Source organism: Electrona antarctica, assembly GCF_951216825.1.
Source record: "Electrona antarctica genome assembly, chromosome: 10".
Lineage (NCBI taxonomy): Eukaryota > Metazoa > Chordata > Actinopteri > Myctophiformes > Myctophidae > Electrona > Electrona antarctica.
Window position 1 is genome coordinate 54,837,712 of NC_136791.1, and position 13,742 is coordinate 54,851,453.

The 13,742-nt window shown below is 41.0% G+C and overlaps 1 protein-coding gene across 1 annotated transcript in view; it reads right to left on the bottom strand.

Annotated features, from left to right (window-relative positions):
* Positions 1 to 13,115, bottom strand: part of mrps5 (mitochondrial ribosomal protein S5) — a 31,841-nt gene extending 18,726 nt beyond the window's left edge. The window contains exons 1-5 of the mRNA XM_079513022.1: positions 12,982 to 13,115; positions 10,435 to 10,578; positions 5,587 to 5,712; positions 4,332 to 4,445; positions 3,280 to 3,399 (exon numbers count right to left, since the gene is read on the bottom strand). Of these exons, the coding sequence (XP_079369148.1) occupies positions 3,280 to 3,399; positions 4,332 to 4,445; positions 5,587 to 5,712; positions 10,435 to 10,578; positions 12,982 to 13,030 (553 nt within the window). The 5' untranslated portion in view covers positions 13,031 to 13,115. The remainder of the gene's footprint in view (positions 1 to 3,279; positions 3,400 to 4,331; positions 4,446 to 5,586; positions 5,713 to 10,434; positions 10,579 to 12,981) is intronic.
* Positions 13,116 to 13,742: the final 627 nt, after the last annotated feature.

The window sequence follows — 13,742 nt, forward strand, 5'->3', positions numbered from 1 at the left end:
AACAAGTTTAGGATAAATATGACACACACACACACACCTTGGGTCCCTATGGCCCACAGGTAACAAATTCACAGGTTATTTGACAGAACAGGAAGCTTGATTGTATCCGATGACCTCTGATTGAGGCCAGGTTTTGAGCTTTTGTCTCCAGCTGCTGACATCAATTAACACCAGTCACAGTCAAGTGAGCCCTGCGAGAATACACACCGCACACACGAAAGGAGCAAAGCATAAGCATCCATGTACATTTATCTCCCTCACACACACACCATCACAGGCAAACATACCTACACATGCACACACCCACCCCTGGTGAAAGACTCTCTGGTGAGACATTAGTCCACCATCAGATAGATGGCATCTATAAACAATGACGAACAACCATGGTACATTCGTCCCCCTGTACAGTACATCACATTCACACCTGTGAGTCTGTACTGGAACACAGAGGGGCTTATATTCACACTGAATGGATTGCAGTCGCTGATTACACCATGAATATTTTATTAGTGATTATTCTAAATAGTTTTTTTTTGATTAATCATGTTTTTTCTTTTTCACACACACACACACACACACACACACACACACACACACACACACACACACACACACACACACACACACACACACACACACACACACACACACACACACACACACACACACACACACACACACACACACACACACACACACACACACACACACACACACACACACACACACACACACACGAATACAGGTGTGATAACTGAATACAGGTGTGATATGAGTTTGACAAACAAACTGTACAAAAGCACTCCTGATCACACCTGGCATGATACCTAAATAATCACTCCTGTCATGATCAACAGAAAGCTTCAGTTACCACTAACTTTCTTAAGATGCTAATCATTTTCACTCTGTGTGTGGCTATTAGCACTGGTGTTTGTGAATTGTGTGCCTTTTTTTTTGCAATGTATGACACTCATTTACATATAAACGGCCCAATTGTGAGATTAATGTATGCATATGACCTACTTTAAATATGGAGCAATGAGACACTCTTTGCTTGGTAGTGCAGCTACTGTATGGGCACATTTCATTTAGTCGTTGGCAGGTTCTTTGAGAAGTACAGTTAATTTATTTTTTCTTATTTGTACAGGTTCAGCGGACACAAAAGCTGCACACTCCTTTTGTCAATAATCACCCAAGAGGCAGTGAGCAAAACAGGAATGAGGGAAAGAAAGAGAGAGTATGTTTGAGAGGAGAAGAGAGCGGAAAACAATGTATTAGCGTGTTACTGCAAACATATTAAGTTAACTTGAATATGATGGCAAGAGTTTATAAAGGGGCAAGAGATTGCATGAAATAGTCTATTAGTGACAAAACAAAAAGATGAAAGACAATGAACTAAAGAAAGGACCAAACATGAAAGACAAATGAATGACAAAAAGCAAGAAACAGGAAAAGGACCTCTACAAAATAGAGGCTTACCACAAAAATAGCTTTTTGTCCCTATCGATTACTCACGCCATGGAGACTTGAATTCATGGATTTAAAATGTATTTATTTGTTGTCGCATTCCTAAGCCAATAATTTGATGACCAGCAGTGGAGACACAAAGGAGACTCTTTGTGTCTCCATAGGGAACCATTAGAGTGGTGTTGTGTAGGACACCTACTGGTTGACATGAGTAATTACATACATACATACATTATACAAGTATTGTAAGTACTGTGCACTGGATTTGACACTAGATACAGCACCATCACCAGAGAGAATAGGATGAAAGAAATGTACATTGTAAAGTGCTTTGGATAAAAGCACTATATAAATGCGCATCTACCAATCTCTCCGTTGAGAGAGGGAGACAGTGGACCTAAAACTTGTGGCTGTTAAGATTTTTGTAACATTTGTTTCTATGGTGTGCTGTATACCGCCTCCCACAATGATTGAATGTTGAAGTTCACACACGTTTTGTAACTGTTCTTATACAAATGTATCCATCTGAATCGACGACATTACTACAAGCTTCAGAGGATGTTAAAAATAATACATCCATCATGTCGTCGTCTCACTTTCTCTGATTTTCTGTATTAAACGACATCAGCGCGCGCGCGCACGCGCGCGCTGTTGGATTATGTAACTGGCAGTGAACAGATTTCTGTGAAGATTTCTCTGAAGTTTCCGAGGTTATTAAAAGTTCAGAAACACACTTCTTCTTCACTGGAATGAGTTATTCTGCTACCCTGAAATATGAACCTTGTACAAGTGTAGATGGATGGATGGATGGATGGAGGAAAGAATTAGTCTGACAAGGGCAGGAGGGAGGGAGGGACGAAGTTGAAGATGCAGAGAGTGAGAGGGAGATGATGCCACGTGGTGAGATGACAGGGGGGCATAGGGATGGACTGGTAAACAGGTGATAGAAAGAGATTGTGAAGGGTTGATGAAGGCTAAGAGCAAGAGAGAGGCCAGGGAGTGAAGGATGCCATAGTCAGAGAAATAAAACAGGGAGGTTGAGCGAGACAGATGGAAAGAGAGAGATAAGACGAGAATAGAGCTGACCCTTATGTCCAATCATCAGTTCTATCAGTATTTTGACCTAATGGGCCACAATACTAGTGTAGTAACAGTCACAACAGACATAGACAAGGTGAACATGATACTAACTGTACATACAAAAGGCAGGACACAGCCTCTCATAACAAGAGTATACTATACTGTAGCACCCATATTTCACTCTCACACTACCATACACACCCACAGGCAAAGAGTGTGTGCGTGTTCAAATGATACTAGAGTGTGTGTAGCGAGTGTGTGGGGGCGGGCAAACTCAGACTTTTTAAAGTGAACACGTATGCTGGCCCCTGGAACTGTGGTTTATGCTAACAGCTAGTGGTAGAGATAGAGTTAATGAGACAAGTGTCCTCGTGTTCAGGTGCATGTCCCTGGACCATTCTTCCCCCCATGGTTGGCAGCTCCATATCCTTGTGGAAAAATCCTGAATTACATTTTGAGATATCACGTGTGCAAGTGGAACTTAAACATTTGTGCTAGATTAAAGGGGTCATCTTCCAGGGAGCATAAATGCACCCAGTAAATTTCACAGCAATCCGACCCATTACTATTTTGAGCCCATTATAATGTTGAGATATATAGCGTGTGAATGGAAACGTTGGCCTCATAACACTAGATGAAAGGCCATAGAGTCACCAAAATCAGTGCTGCCAGACAGACATTGAACCTTCTGTGTATGTACAGTATGTACAGTATGTGTGTTCTGAGTCTGACCTCCATTAGGGCCGGGGTCCGGGTGTCCCAGGCTGATGCCGCCCCAGCAGTTTCCACTCCATCCTCTCTCCCTCTCCCACTTCTTTTTTTTCCTCTTCTCCCACTCGTCTCTCTGTCGCACTGCATTCAGATAATAGAAGGAGATATTAAAAATATTGTTTACACACTTTTAGAGATTATCCCTGGTCACAATATGGACATACCTGACCCTAGATGCCAATTATCTTTGTGTATTTCATGCCCTAAAAGTCGAATTTGGATTACTTCCTGTCAAAAAAAAAAGGACTCTTATGAATATATATGAATCTTGATTTCATTCACTCTCCACTGGCGATTAGGGAGCCACTCTTGGGCCACTCTATGTTCTTTATGAAACTCAAAATGACAGCCAGACAGTGTATTACTCGTTTTAAACAAACGGTACATTAAAATATGTCTATGAAAACACGTGAGGTGAAAAACAGGCAATAAACAACAAGTCTGAGACAGAACTGCTGCCGTCTCTACAAACGAGAGAGAAATAGCTGCGCTGGTCTGCTCAGCGTCTCTATTGTTCCCATGGCCCGAGGTAACGGGCGGTAGGTTGCTACTGTCTTAACCCATTTTGGGCGGGAACCCCTTTTGGTGTTAGCATTATGTTATGCTTTAGCTATCTACAAGCTCATAGCTTGTAGGTCTGCTATTTTTGAAAAATCGAAGAACGACTGACATAGAAACATAGCTTTTTCAGAAAACTGTCAGGATGTAGAAGACATTTTTAGAATCTGATCTCAGGTCAAAATGGGTTAATGTCTTTAGCGAATTCAGGATATGGAACAAAGACAAGCATTCACATTTTAGTGAAATTTTAAAGAGCATATTTTTACATCACATAGCACTAAACCAATTACTAGAAGTTAATTTGTTATTTTGTTTAATTTGCAAACAAATCCTAAGCAATGTGTATTGCAACTGTACCATTTCTGCATTACTGCTCTGTCTGTGAGAGTTAGATTCTAAAAAGGTTAGAAGGTGAGTTTTGAACTTTCTATTGTGCGAGTGTGTGTGTGTACCTAGATCAGCCCGCATCTCCAGCTGTTCAGCCTCTGCTCTACGTGACATGGACTGCACTGCTCCTGCCTTGAACACCGGAGCATTCAGGCCAGGCCATAGGAAACCACCACGCCCTGGATGGGGGGGAGAGAGAGAGAGAGAGAGAGAGAGAGAGAGAGAGAGAGGAGACAATATTTTGAGAAATGAACAGTAAAAAGCACAAATGTTCTCGCTAAACCTGGCCACAGCAGGACGTCTGGTCAATGCATTTTATTTGATGATGATGGAAAAAAATATTCACATGCGCGAGTGGAGTGCACGTGCGTGGCCAGTGAGAACGGCTGCATTCATTAACTTTAAGTTTCAAGTGTTATACAGTAGCTGGTCTCCCTGTGCTGCTCAGTGACTGCCCACTGCTCCTAATAGTTGAGTGAGTTAAATGCAGAGGACAAATTTCCACATGAAATATATAACTATCTCTGTGTGTACATCTGTAATCAAAGTAACTCGAGAACCGTTCGCCCCACCGACTTCAAATTTGACACACGCGTTCCACACCCCCACAGGGAGTGCAGTGCCCGGCCTTGAGTTGGTGGGATACATCGTTGTCCAGAACCAGCACAAAAGCCTCTGCCTGGGATCTGGACAGGGCCCAAATTAGCCAATTGATCACACCTGATCACCATATTACATATATGGAGATGGCTTGTTCTGACATCGCAATGATGTTCTGACATATAGCATAGACACCATATTTGGGCATGTCTGACAAATACCTCCATACTGTATATGGTCATAAAAGGGACACGCATTTTCAACTTGCATCGGTCCAAGTAGGCCAGTGCCCAACGGGCACCGCTCTAGTTACACAATAATTGTATTCTTTGAGCTCTAAAATCTGATCCTGCACTGACATAACACAGCCAAACAGATAGATGATGCTTTGACAAAATTATTCTCAATCTCAACTTTCATGCCAATAAGACGCATCAAATTTAATTGAGCTGAGACTGAAAGAGAGCTTATCTCTAACAGAGATGAGTAATGAATGTAATCATTGCAGTGTAATGAATATTCTATTAGTAGGCTGTCATGTACAGGCTGTCATGTACTGTAGCTAGATAACTGCCCATCGGTACAGTCATTAGCATCAGTTAGCTGCTCCAACTTCAGACAGGCTGAAAGACAGACAAAGGAATGGAAAAACAGAGGACAGACAAAGTGAAAGAAAGAGTGGTTATAATAGGTATTACAGACACATGGAGAGAGTCTCACCTTCTCCGATAGTCTGTCCCCTGTTGAGGTCTCTCCTCAATTTGCGTTTGGACCTCTTCCCTCGGCCCTTCTTGTTCCCGGCCCCTGATTCAGCCATCACACCTTTCCACAGCTCCTCCGCTGTTACTGTACAGACAAACACACACACACACACACACACACACACACACACACACACACACACACACACACACACACACGCACAAACAGAGCAGAATGGATCGTCAACACATAGTATTGATTATTCTAAGCTGTGGGGCCGACTGTGGCTCAAGAGGTAGAGCAGGTCGTCCAATGATCCATGGGTCGGCGGTTCGAATCCCGGCTCCTCCTGGCTACATGTCGAAGTGTCCTTGGGCAAGACACTGAACCCCAAATTGCTCCCGATGTGCTGGTTGGTACCTTGCATGGCTTCCGCCGCAATCGGTGTATGAATGTGTGTGTGAATGGGTGAATGTAATGCACAATCTATGTAAAGCGCCTTGGATAAAGGCGCTATATAAATGCACCATTTACCATTTAAGCTGTGGTTTCAAACAAAACACCCCATAAACTACATGGGACCCCAAAGTCCCTGACAATACACAAAATGGAGGATTTACAAAGCCAGAGTGAGTTTAAAAGCCTGCCAGAGAGCTCACAATATCAACGGCTCCACTGTTGCCCAACATCATGGAGTGAACTTTATGCATGCATATTTTTTTCAGCTTATACACAGTGTTGATCATTTTAAATAAATGAGAAGGCATGGAGTTAAGAGGGTTGGAGGAGAGGGAAAGAGAGTGATAGAGATGTCACAGAGAGGGAGGCATGCTTTATAATGTACAAATTGAGCTCAACAGCTCAAAAAGGACTTCAAACCAGGTTCAAATAAGTTCAATGAGTCATACTTAAATCTCCACTCTTCAGAGAACCATGGTCTGAGGGAAATCAGATTCAGAACTCCACCCCCGTTTAAAATTAACCAGAGCAGCTCAGGGTCTCTTTCTGCATAATGTTCCCATTTTAGGGGGAATAAAATAAATGATTGTCCCAGTTCTTCAAAAGCATTCTCTCCATTTTGTAAATTACATTCCTAGGAGACTAATCTAGAGTTCCAAAGCTCCATTTACTCATAATATGGAATCATTAGATAACAAAAAGATAAGAGTAGTAGACACACATGCACACAAACTTCGTAATGTGAACAGTCACTACATAATTTAGATTGTGGCCTATTAAGTGTTATTAACAAAGCACAAAAGTACGCAATCAGTATGTTCATTAAACACACATATGCAATATGCACATACAGTATGCTAATTAACACACTCAGTCTCACAGCCTAGACTGTTTGTTGGATGATGTTAATTAATATACTAGGCATCATAATGGGATAGAGTATTAGAGTGACAGTTCCAAATGAGGCTTTGTTTGGGTGCGCGCACACGCGCGCGCGCACCCAAACACACACACACACACACACACACACACACACACACACACACACACACACACACACACACACACACACACACACACACACACACACACACACACACACACACACACACACACACACACACACACACACACACACACACACACACACACACACACACACACACACACACACACAGCTAATGTGCTGAGCACATCAGGATGGTATATCTCTTCCCTCCTCCGTTTTCTTCTTCCCAGTCTCTCTCTCCTCTACAGTATACACTATACAGAACAATCCAATGAAGTAGAATAGCCAAAATAACATAAATATTTCATTTCTATTAGCATATTCATAATGTAGCATTATTCACACACACTAGGCCGAAAGACAAACACTTTCAAAGTTGTTAACATAACACTGCATGTGTGTGTAGAAAAATACCATTAGATGGGTAGGAAGACTGTCACTGAAAAACTTCTCTGAAATAAACAAACTAGTCCCAGAATAGAAACGGCAGGAGTACATTCCTCCCGGTGGGAGCTCCTCAGACCTCACTGGCAGGTAAGCCAGCATGGCACAATACAATAGCAGTGGCAACCAGGCGCGGCGCAGCGATACTGGCTGCACGTTACAGCGCACAGCCACAGACATATTTGCTCCGGTCTGTCCGGTGTGGCTGTCAACAGTTGTTAGCACTGCAGACTCTGCAGTCGCCGGGTAAAGTTGAGTTTTGATTCAAAACAAGTCAAACAAGACATAAGATAAAGAACCACAGACACTTTAAAAAGAGAGGGCAAGATAGATGGAGTACAGGTGGCATTGGAAATGGAACCAGAAGAAGATAGATGGAGTACAGGTGGCATTGGAAATGGCAACAGAACAGCTCCATCTACACTTTGAGTTGACTGGAGCCTGGAGGTGAATGAAGTTGCATGCCGGTGAAAGACAACAACAGTAAAGATGGACACATGCCCACATTAACTTTACCACTTGAACTGAAAAATTAAGACTACTTTCCCGAATCCCGAAGCTGTCCCATTCATTGCCACAGCCACAGGCAGGCACAACTACTCTATTCTATTAGAATATTTTGTAAAAGTTCATTTTCTTCCGTAATATAATTCAGAAAGTGAAACTTTCATATATTCTCAATTCATTGTGCATACATACAGTGAAGTATACAACCTTTTTTTGTTTTAATCTTGATGATTATGGTGTACAGCTGATGAAAATCAAAAAATCTCAACAAATTAGAATATTTTACGAGAAATGTCGACCATCTGAAAAGTATATTAATGTATCCAGTCTGGGCTACTTTTGAACAAATTATTTGTAGACTTAGATAGTATTTTAAACAGACTTATAGCTTGTTACGTAGACAGCTCTAGAATTGCACTTTATGTAGTCATAGCACTTTATAGTACACATAAAGTACACAGTATAATATATTATATAGTATAGTATGTATAGTTTACATAGATACTCCACTGTTACGTTCTTAGTTTACGCATGATTCATGATAACTACTTTTTATATATGTGATGTATGCCATGCTTTTTGTTATTGCTTAATGTAAATCGCTCTGGATTAAGAGCGTCTGCTAAATGCCTAAATTGTAAATTGTAATTTCATCAATGTGGCGTGGCATGGAGGTGATCAGCCTGTGGCACTGTTGAGGTGTTATGCAAGCCCAGGTTTGTCAGCCGTAAATTAATGTGCATTGTTGAGTCTCATGTCTCACACCTTCCTCTTAACAATACAACCTAGATTGTTTTGTGGGGTTCAGGTCAGGCCAGTTGGCTGGTCAGTTAAGCACAGTAATACCATGGTCAGTACACCAATTACTAGTAGTATTGACTGCATACATTAATATACTTTTCAGATGGTCGACATTTCTCGTTTAAAAAAATCATTTTATTTTAGTGGTCTCGTAAAATATTCTAATTTGTTGATAGGATTTTTTGATTTTCATGAGCTGTACGCCATAATCATCAAGATTAAAACAAAAAAAGGTTTTAAATACTTCACTTTATGCACAATGAATTGAGAATAAATATGAAAGTTTCACTTTTTTAATTACATTAGGGAAAGAAATGAACTCACCGCACGTTCCACATTCCAGCCGCCAGTTACAACACAGTCAGCCATGTGTGGTAACTTGGATAATTGGCACAAAATGGCAAAAATAATTGGCTACTCATATATGTCAGGAAGGGAGAGACACACTGACAAAAGCATAACAGGTAATTATCTCCAACTGAGAGAGAAAGAAAGAGAAATCAAGACAGAGGTGGTGTGAGTGATGTGGACATTTCTTTGATGTTTCTGACAACGCCTGACATGCCTGTTTAACATATGTTGTCTTTTTTTAGCAGGCTCATAATTCACCCAAACAAATTCAAAGAAAAACAGTTAAAGGTCGACTTTCCCCAAATTGGTGACGGTGTTGGGCAATGGCTATTGAATTTGAAGAGCTGACTTCCTCCAGTCACAAACATGACTTAGGGGAATACCACTCATTTTCAACATTTTACTACGTTACTATATTAAATATACCTTAGAGTTGTTGTGTGGAAATAATAAAAAAGTCCCCCCATTCTGTGTTGCCTAGAACTGGAGGTCTGAAACGTGATCAGTAACATTATGAAGTACATCTTTGTGATGTCACCGATTTGTCACTTTGGTTTTTGATCTGATCTGCATTGTATATTTAGGAAGAAAAAACTGCAAACTACACTTGATCAAAAAGCAGTGGATCGTACTCAGAATTAAAAGTCAATCATGTTTTAATCATACGTTTTGGCAATAGGGGCACAGAGAACTACAGAGGACGCCTTTTTGAGCTGTCATCGTCAATCTGCCATGCATTTATATGGGATGCATCATCATCATCATTTTTCGACCGCGGTCGAGATCATGGATTTCACAATGCCACGCCAGACTTCCCGGTCCTTCATTACCATCCCCAGTTCCTGCTTACTGATGCATGTGTCCCTAGCGATGACATCAGGGAACGACCGTGTTCTACCTCTGGTCTGCTTTGAGGCAGGACTCCAGAGAAGAAGGGAAGATATAACCTCATTGTCAGCTCCTTTCCAGTTTGGCAATCCAGCATTTAAGACCCAAAGTTGAATCGTTATTGAGAAGTGAGAAGTCCGTCCATGTTTACAATGTTTCAGCTAAGCCAAGTCACTGAGGCATACAGTATGGAGCAATACAAGAAAACTATATTGACTTTTATTTCTGAGTGCAACCCTCCGCTTTTTGATTTGATTTGTTTAACAGTTTATTAGAATAACGCACCACAGAGGTAACAAAAGGTTTCCCATAAAATGCACACATATTTTAAAAGCCTATTGCCACCACTGTAAAAAGTAATAAGTGGTTATCTCAATTTAGAACAAAGCTCTTTGTTTGACACTTACGTTTGTTGAAGAAGCTGCTATGTCTGATTTGCTGCCATGCTGCAGTTGGGGCCAGTGGAACTACAGGGCTCTTTTGGAGGGACACTACTGAGGTGTGCCTGGTCAAGTGGAGCTGGAGAGCTCCCCCTATGCGATTGAGTGGTACTGCACATAAAGAACAAATGCAAACAAACATTGTACCGGTATATGAAAATAAAGTATTGGTAAGATACATACATGTAGCACATAGCATGGGCATTTGTATTTACATAGGAGGAAAAAAGCATGTGCATACTGCATACATTCATTCACAGTCTGAGTCTCCAAGGAGTTATTTTAAGCATTAGTCTTAGTACAGTGACTTCTACCTCAAGCCATAAATACAAGGGACTGGTAACTGGTAGCCAGGGAGCCAGACCCAAAAGCTCAAGGAATAAAGATTTACTGTACCTGTGATGTCATGACATACTTTTTATTTGTGTTTTTTCTATTCACTTGGTCATTAAGGTCCACAGAATGAGAGGTCTGCTACTCTGCTCTGCTGGAAACATCGCGAAAAAAAAGTTATGGCCATTTTTGTATACCACACCATAGACAACCAAAACAATCCAAATTTCATCATACTTTAAGTAGCATGTGACATGTCAAACTAGTTTTTTTTTACATGATTCTGAATGCATTCCTTCCAAGCATTAGTTTTGCACGTATGGCCGTTTTTAGACCAAGTGTTTTTCATGCAAAACTAATGCTTGGAATGGATTCAGAATCATGAAAACCCTAGTTTGTCACATGCTACTTAAAGCATGATGAAATTTGGAAGTTTCTTTTGCAATGTTTCCGGCAGAGCAGACCACTCCGTGGACCTTAATGACCAAATTAATAGAAATAAACACAAATAAAAAGTATGTCATGACATCACAGGTCATGTGGGTGACTGGCTCCCCGGCTACAGGTATGGTCAGTTATAAGTTCACATAAGTCCAGTGAATGAATATCTGATTATGCTGATAGTGAAGTACAGCAACTTACAATGGGCCTGGTCTACAAGATTTTCTACAACCCTAAGATACCCATGTACCTGTAAGGTATACAGGTACATGGGTATCTTAGTTTGGAAGCACTCGTCGAAGTCACTATGAACGGCCATGCGTACCACCTGTTTCGAATTTGCACATAATACAGGAGGCAGCAGCGCGACCCGCAAACGCAAATTGGATGAATGGGGAGTCAATGGAGGGTATTGCAACTCTAGATTCATCCCATTATAAAAAAAATCTAGAGTTGCAAATTGCGGCTATTCGCTCCTATGCCACTAAAATGTGGAGACCTGGAACGCATCCATGTCACATTAGCATTTAACCACATTAACCATTAACCCATTTTGGGGCGGGAACCCCTTTTGGTGTTTTAAACATTGTTATAATTTAGCTATTGAAAAATAGCAGATCTACAAGCTCATAGCGCGCCACCGAGTGGCGCGCTATGAACTTGTAGGTCTGCTATTTTTGAAAATCGTTAAAATGTGCCTCAAATCTTTCCGAAAATTGTCATGATTTAGAAAACTTTTTTTTTTAATTTCGACGTCAGGCCTGAATGGGTTAAGGGCGGCTGCAATTCAAAACTGGCCCTTGTAAAAAAAATAAAGTTTTGGAGTGGAGCTAGCCCCTCCTATGTCCAGCTTTGAGGGTTTGTGTAAACACAAACATTGAATGCCATTGAATGCCCAGCTTTGAGTGTTTGTGTAAACACAAACATTGTACACAAAAGTGAGGACACAAATTGTGATTGGCCGGTGTGATTGGGTGGGCCAGTCCAGTGATTATGATGATTCTTTCATAGAAATGTATATTTGTACGTCTCTAAATGTCAGAACATTTTCAATTCATCAGAACTTCTGATGAATTGAAAATGGATGACCCTGATGTAAACAAGTCTTAGTGCTTTTTATGGTTTTATCTTCATAGCAGTTCTTGTATTGACTTTTGTTTGGTTTGAAATGTACCCATTCTACAAACTGTGAATCAATCATGTTGGTGCTCGGACACAGCTAGAGACACACACACACAGCTCTAGACATCTGTACTGTGGAAAGGATATGAGGACATATTTTTGCATTAAGATTTCCACTTATATTTGCCAAACGTGGTGTCTCTTATAAGTATGCACTGGTGGTTTCCAGGGAGATATTTATTATTTATTTTTGTATCCCATCATGTGTTTTGGATCATAACTCTTTAAGCTATAGTCATGTATAGTCATGAGCGTCATGTGAACCATGGCTAGTTCTTTCCCTATGTAATGGTAGCCCCATTAGTAGGTACTATATGAACTAAAACAACTAAAAATTAAGTAATTTAAGATCAGCCAGGCAGTTTTAGGGATGCTCGGTTAAGACAGCAACGCGTAGCCCCGAGTATGACACTCTGACTCGTTAACGTTAGCCATATTTGCAGGACAGCTAACAATGTTTATATATAATGGTGCAGAACAGATACAGACACTGATTTACCATACATGACAATGGTGTATAACGTATGCTACAGTATGAATTATACGGATAAATCTCACCTCCGAATGTAACGCGGAGGGCACAGCACATCCGTATGGACGCTGCCATCTTGGAATTGTGACGTCCGAAAGGGTCCTTCCGACTCCGAAGTGCTAAACTCAGATACGCCTGTTCAGAAATCAGACAATACTCACAGCAGTCTATGCACAGCAGACGATCGAGGTGGAAGGATGGTTTGGGTATGTGAATGAAAAACGTCCATTATTTATGAGAATACTGCATATTTTAACACACACACACACACACGTCCACTTATTTTGTTTCCTCTTTTTTTCTCTCTTTTCTTTTTACACAGACTTCTAGTATATTATTTCGCATACTGTTTTGACTGTTCTGCTAAGCACACCACTGGAGCTGGTTGCCTATGTAGCCTACTATATTTGACTACACACTTACAGTAGGTATAGTGCTGACTGCTGAGGGCCACACATGTTTTCTGTCTGGTACTCCATTACTACATGCTTAGTGCTTACTTATTTTTATTAGTATTATATCCTCCTACACTAGCTCTGTCTTCTTTCTGTCTGTCTGTCTGTCTGTCTGTACGTCTACTCTAAATGGTGATGATGTAGCGTTTGTTTAACACCACAGTGACCACACACTCAGCAGACACGCACAGTTTAGGGAAGAGGAAGCCGTCAATATATACAAAGGAGAGCAGGTCATCTCCACCTCCACATCTCCACCAGTCCACCTCCTCGTCTAAAACATTGTTGCGGCTGCCTAAACAGGATAAGCCCCAATGGTATTCGCCTTTTTT